The 5,035-nt window shown below is 44.9% G+C and overlaps 1 protein-coding gene across 1 annotated transcript; it reads left to right on the top strand.

Annotated features, from left to right (window-relative positions):
- Window positions 1-2,025: 2,025 nt before the first annotated feature.
- Window positions 2,026-2,983, top strand: LOC138369394 (uncharacterized). The gene is made up of 2 exons (XM_069332636.1): window positions 2,026-2,523; window positions 2,735-2,983. The coding sequence occupies exons 1-2, from the start codon at window positions 2,037-2,039 to the stop codon at window positions 2,743-2,745; spliced, it is 498 nt and encodes a 165-aa protein (XP_069188737.1). The 5' UTR covers window positions 2,026-2,036; the 3' UTR covers window positions 2,746-2,983.
- Window positions 2,984-5,035: the final 2,052 nt, after the last annotated feature.

The following is a 5,035-nucleotide window of genomic DNA, read 5'->3' as shown; positions in this document are numbered from 1 at the left end:
TCAGAGCACAAAAGTTCGCTAATTCTGTAAGTATCATATTAAATTCAGTGGGAAAAACTTGCTTTATGTCCTATAGAGACTTGGCAAGGTATGCCTACATCCTTGGACTACCAATTTTACTTTTGAAGCATTTAACTGTTTCATTTGTTTTCGAAACTTTGTTTCATTTGTTAGTAGGATTTTCTTGCCCTTATTCTCTTACATGAGTACCGGGTACAAGATTTCCTGCGCCCTTGATTTAATTTAATCATTTAATATCTTTCACTTAACGTTAATTGTTAAAGATCACACAGGATAGGTACCAGTTGCCACGTTGTCCTGTTTCTGACATTTCACTATTGAATATTCGTGTACCTTTATTTGCTAATTTCACCATGTTTCGTCTCCAAACTTTCCGTGCAAATCTAGCAGGTGAAATAGGGACTTTAAGTCGTGCCAAGAGGACTGAATTACAAACTCTTGCACATGAGTATCAACTAGAAGTTCCCTACCAAGCCAACAAAAATGACCTACACAACCTGTTGCTGGATTACTATTTAGAGCAAGGTAAGATAGACTCTGAAACTCATGAAACTTACTATATTGCAGAGAAAACTGACTTGGCAACGATGAAACTTAAACTAGAGCTGGCCAAGATTGAACGTGAGCAGCAAAGAGAAGCAGCTGCCATACGGAGGGAAGAACAAGAACGCGAGGCTGCTTTGAGGAGAGACGAACAAGAACGTGAAGCTGCCTTGAGGAGAGAAGAACACGAACGTGGACTCGCCCTCCACGAACGTGAGGTCGCCTTGCTCCATGAACGTGAGAGAGTACAGCTTGAAACAAAACAACGCGAGTTGGAAATACAACGCGAACATGACAAGCAACAAGCAACTCTGGCTCTAGAGTGTCGTCAACGTGAAATCGCCTTGGAAACTTCCCACTTCACTCGACGCCAGCAAGCTACTGCCAATCTTCCCGTCAGTTTTAATATATCACATGCAAGTAAGTTAATGCCATCCTTTGTAGAAGCAGAAGTTGATGTGTTTTTCACCACCTTTGAAACCCTTGCTAATCAACTCAGTTGGCCTGTCGACCAATGGGCCACACTTCTCAGAGTCCATCTTACAGGTAGAGCTGCAGTCACACTCAGTACTTTGGCGTCTGAGAATGACTACTACACTCTGAAACAAGCAGTGTTGGACGCCTACCTACTTTCCACAGAAAGTTATAGAAGGAAATTCCGTGACCACCTGAAGGCAAGTACCACTACCTTCCTTGAGTTTGCTAACACGAAACGGAGGTATTTCATGAAATGGCTGGAAGCAGCACATGTCTCTACTTTTACAGAACTCGTCAACCTGATGCTTGTTGAAGAATTCTTGAGACGTGTGCCACCTCCTGTCCGCCTCTACTTAGCAGATAAAGAAGAAACCGACTACCTGAAGTGTGCTAAGTCGGCTGACACTTACAGCCTCATCCACCGGCTGACACCCGAACCATCCTCCAGTAAGAAGTCGTGGTACAGTTACGAGAAGGTGAGCCCCGATCAAGCTGGTTCACAACTGTACTGCAAGTATTGTAGACTCTATGGACATACCATAGACAAGTGTGGTAAGTCTCAATACAAGGGAACCACTGACCAACAACGACCCAAACCAACTCCTCCTAAGTCCGGTAAGCCTGTGATGAATGTTGGTGTTGATGTTAATGATCTTTCTCTTTTCAGTAACCACCTGTATACTGGAACTGTCTCTGCCAACGGTTCAAATCCGGAGGGACGTTTCAAATTGAAGATCTTGAGGGACACAGCGGCTCTACAATCGATCATCTTGAAGTCGACTGTGCCCAACATAGTCTACACCGGGGAAACAGTCTTCATCACTGACCTCACTGCTACCACTCCATACCCTCTCGCCAGAGTCCACCTGGATTGTCCCTACGTGAACGGGGAAGTCCAAGTCGCCGTCAGGGAAAAGCCTTTTCCCATGCCTGGAGTGCAACTTCTCCTAGGCAACGACTTGGCAGAAGACCTGCAACCGACCAACCTGATCGTCATGGACAAACCCCAGGTGTGTAACTCTGTGCCAATAAACCCTATTCTTGAGTATGTTCCAGCAGAGGTTCAAGAGAGTGATGAAGTTTCTCCTCCGGTTCTCGTGACCACCCGTGCACAAGCCGCACGTCCACAGCCAGCTGACTCTACTGCTACCGCTGTCCCTCAAGACCCTCAGAAACTCCCCCCGCATCTGACCAAGTTGGAGTTCCGTAAGTTGCAGAGGGAAGATCTTACTTTAACACCATTGTTTTTCCAGGCTGAGACTCAACCCGACAGTATTCCTGGGTTCTTCCTAGAGAACGACTTGCTCTACCGCAGATATAGACCCAGTAAACTGAAGGAGGAGGACGATTGGGCCAACATCGAACAACTTGTGATTCCCACCAGCCTGCGGCCCACTATTCTACACCTGGCCCACGGAGCATTCTCCCACTACGGCTTCAACAAGACTTACCATGGGATTCGTCAAGACTACTACTGGCCAGGTATGGTAAATAACGTCAAACAGTACGTAAAACAGTGTCATACATGTCAGACGGCAGGCAAACCGAACGTCTCCATTCCCAGAGCACCACTGATTCCCATACAGGTGCCTGCGGAACCTTTCCACAGACTCATAATAGACTGTGTTGGTCCTTTACCTCGGACCAGTTCAGGTAACGCCTACATCCTAACCATCCTGTGTCCTACCACCAGATTTCCCATAGCAGTTCCAGTGAAGAACATCACGGCTGCTACGGTTATAAAACATCTATTGAAGATCTTCACTCAATACGGATTTCCCAGGGAGATTCAAAGTGACTGTGGCACCAACTTCACCAGTGATCTCTTCAAAAGGACACTGGAGGAGTTCAACATCAAACAGGTATTGTCCAGCCCCTATCATCCTGCTTCACAGGGTTCCCTTGAACGTAGTCATCAGACCATCAAAGCACTCTTGAAAAAGTTTTGTAGTGAAACCTCAAAGGATTGGGATAAGCAGATTGACCTAATAATGTGTATTTTCAGAAGTCTCCCCAATGAGTCCCTAGGAGTATCTCCTTATGAGATGCTCTACGGCCGTAAGTGCCGTACTCCCCTTAAGGCTTTCAAAGACTCTCTCAGAGATGCCACCTTCAGTGAGCATCAGAATGTGCCCCAGTTTCTTCAAAACCTTCAACACATTCTAGAGAGAGTCCACCGCTTTGCCCATGATAATCTATTGAAAGCCCAGGTGAGAATGAAGACTCATTACGACCAGACCAGCAAAGTAAGAAAATTCAAGCCGGGAGACTTCGTCCTTGCCTATTTCCCTATCCCAGGTTCACCTTTACAAAACAGATTTTCAGGACCCTACTGCGTCAAAGAGTGCAGAGGCAACAACACTTACGTCATAGAAACTCCAGATAGGCGGCGGAAGACCCAGCTGTGCCACGTCAACCTCCTGAAGCAATATAATGGTACTCCTCCCACTGTCTTGACTAACTATTCCACATTCACAGAACCCTACATCCACAGTGAGACCTTCCCAGCTTCTCCTCCCGAAAGCACTGACAAGGAGTCAGCGCTTTCTAATTCCGAAATCCTTAATGATCTTCCCAAATGCTTTCAGGATAATAATCGTGCTCCTTTGCCCTCTTCTAATTCCACTCTCACCTTGTCAGATAAGCCCTTCATCCTCCATGTCGACGCCAATGGTACCGACGATGGTGGTGTCGTGATGCAGCAACGAGGCCAGAAGAATACACCTGTCAGCGACTACTGCTACAAGGAACGACGGAACAATTGGCAAGGAACTACTCTTCCTCATCCTGAAGCTTCAGCACTTCACTTCACACCTGAAAAGTGCTCGGTCCACCATCAACACGGACCACACCACCCTACACCTCCTGCAGCACGCCCACTTCTCATCTCAACGTCTTCTACTATGGGCATGCTACCTGCAGAAATTCAACCTGGAGACACGCTATACCAAGAGTCTGACAACATCTTAGCCCATGATCTCTCCAGAGTTTATGAAGTAGAAGCGACTCCATCCATTACTCCACCATATAACGACGTACTTCTTCCAGAACCGCAGGCTTCGGGGGAGAGTTGTGACAATAATCTCCTTCAAGAGATTGAGCCTGCTCTTCCCTCCACAAACACGTCGTTGAAATTATATAAAACGACTATGGAAGACATGTCCAACAACAACAACAACACCAGCAAGGCTTGCCAGGGTGAGCAAAACATATGCAGCCAGCCACCTGTTCGGACTCAAACCACCAAACTACATGTTGATCGCTACCGGCTCCGCTGATTGGTCGCCGGTCTGGCTGCACCTGCACTCGCCCCCCCATACTACTTGATGTCTGGGGTCGCCCCAACCTCCTACCTCAGAATGTTCAGTGCTCTCGTTGTCACCACTCCTCCCGGCTAGACGCTAGCGTGTACTGAGAGAAGTGGTGGCTTAAAGCCAATATTCCAGCACTTTACCTTTTATTTTGTATTGCACTTCTTGTTATTTTGCCTTAACGTAACTTTTCATTGTGTCATCTAATTATTCTTATTATTTTGATTGATTTTATTATAAGAATTTGTTTGTGCATTTTATTCATGTTTTGATTTAATTAACGTAATTAAAATTTCATTGTTAAAGTTTACTTGTGTTTTGTGTGTCTTCTCCTTACCTTACCACAGACGAAGTTCCAGTTTTTTCTATTTTTTTTTATAACTATGTGACGAGGCCATACCCCTAGCCTTAAACAGCCGAACACCAACGCGTTACCGTCACAATATATATATATATATAATATACATATATATAATATATATATATATATAATATATATATATATATATATATATATATATATATATATATATATATATATATATATATATATATATATATTTTAAACCTAGATGGGGTACCACCTCTAGTGCAAGTGTAGGGACCCACAGCCTCGGAGAAGAAAACAAAGAGTACTCAGAGAAGACCTTGTGGATCCTCACTGAACACTTTGATATTTTCTT

This window comes from Procambarus clarkii, chromosome 28 (genome assembly GCF_040958095.1).
Source record: "Procambarus clarkii isolate CNS0578487 chromosome 28, FALCON_Pclarkii_2.0, whole genome shotgun sequence".
NCBI classification, from domain to species: Eukaryota; Metazoa; Arthropoda; class Malacostraca; order Decapoda; family Cambaridae; genus Procambarus; species Procambarus clarkii.
This window is presented reverse-complemented; position numbering and strand designations above follow the sequence as displayed.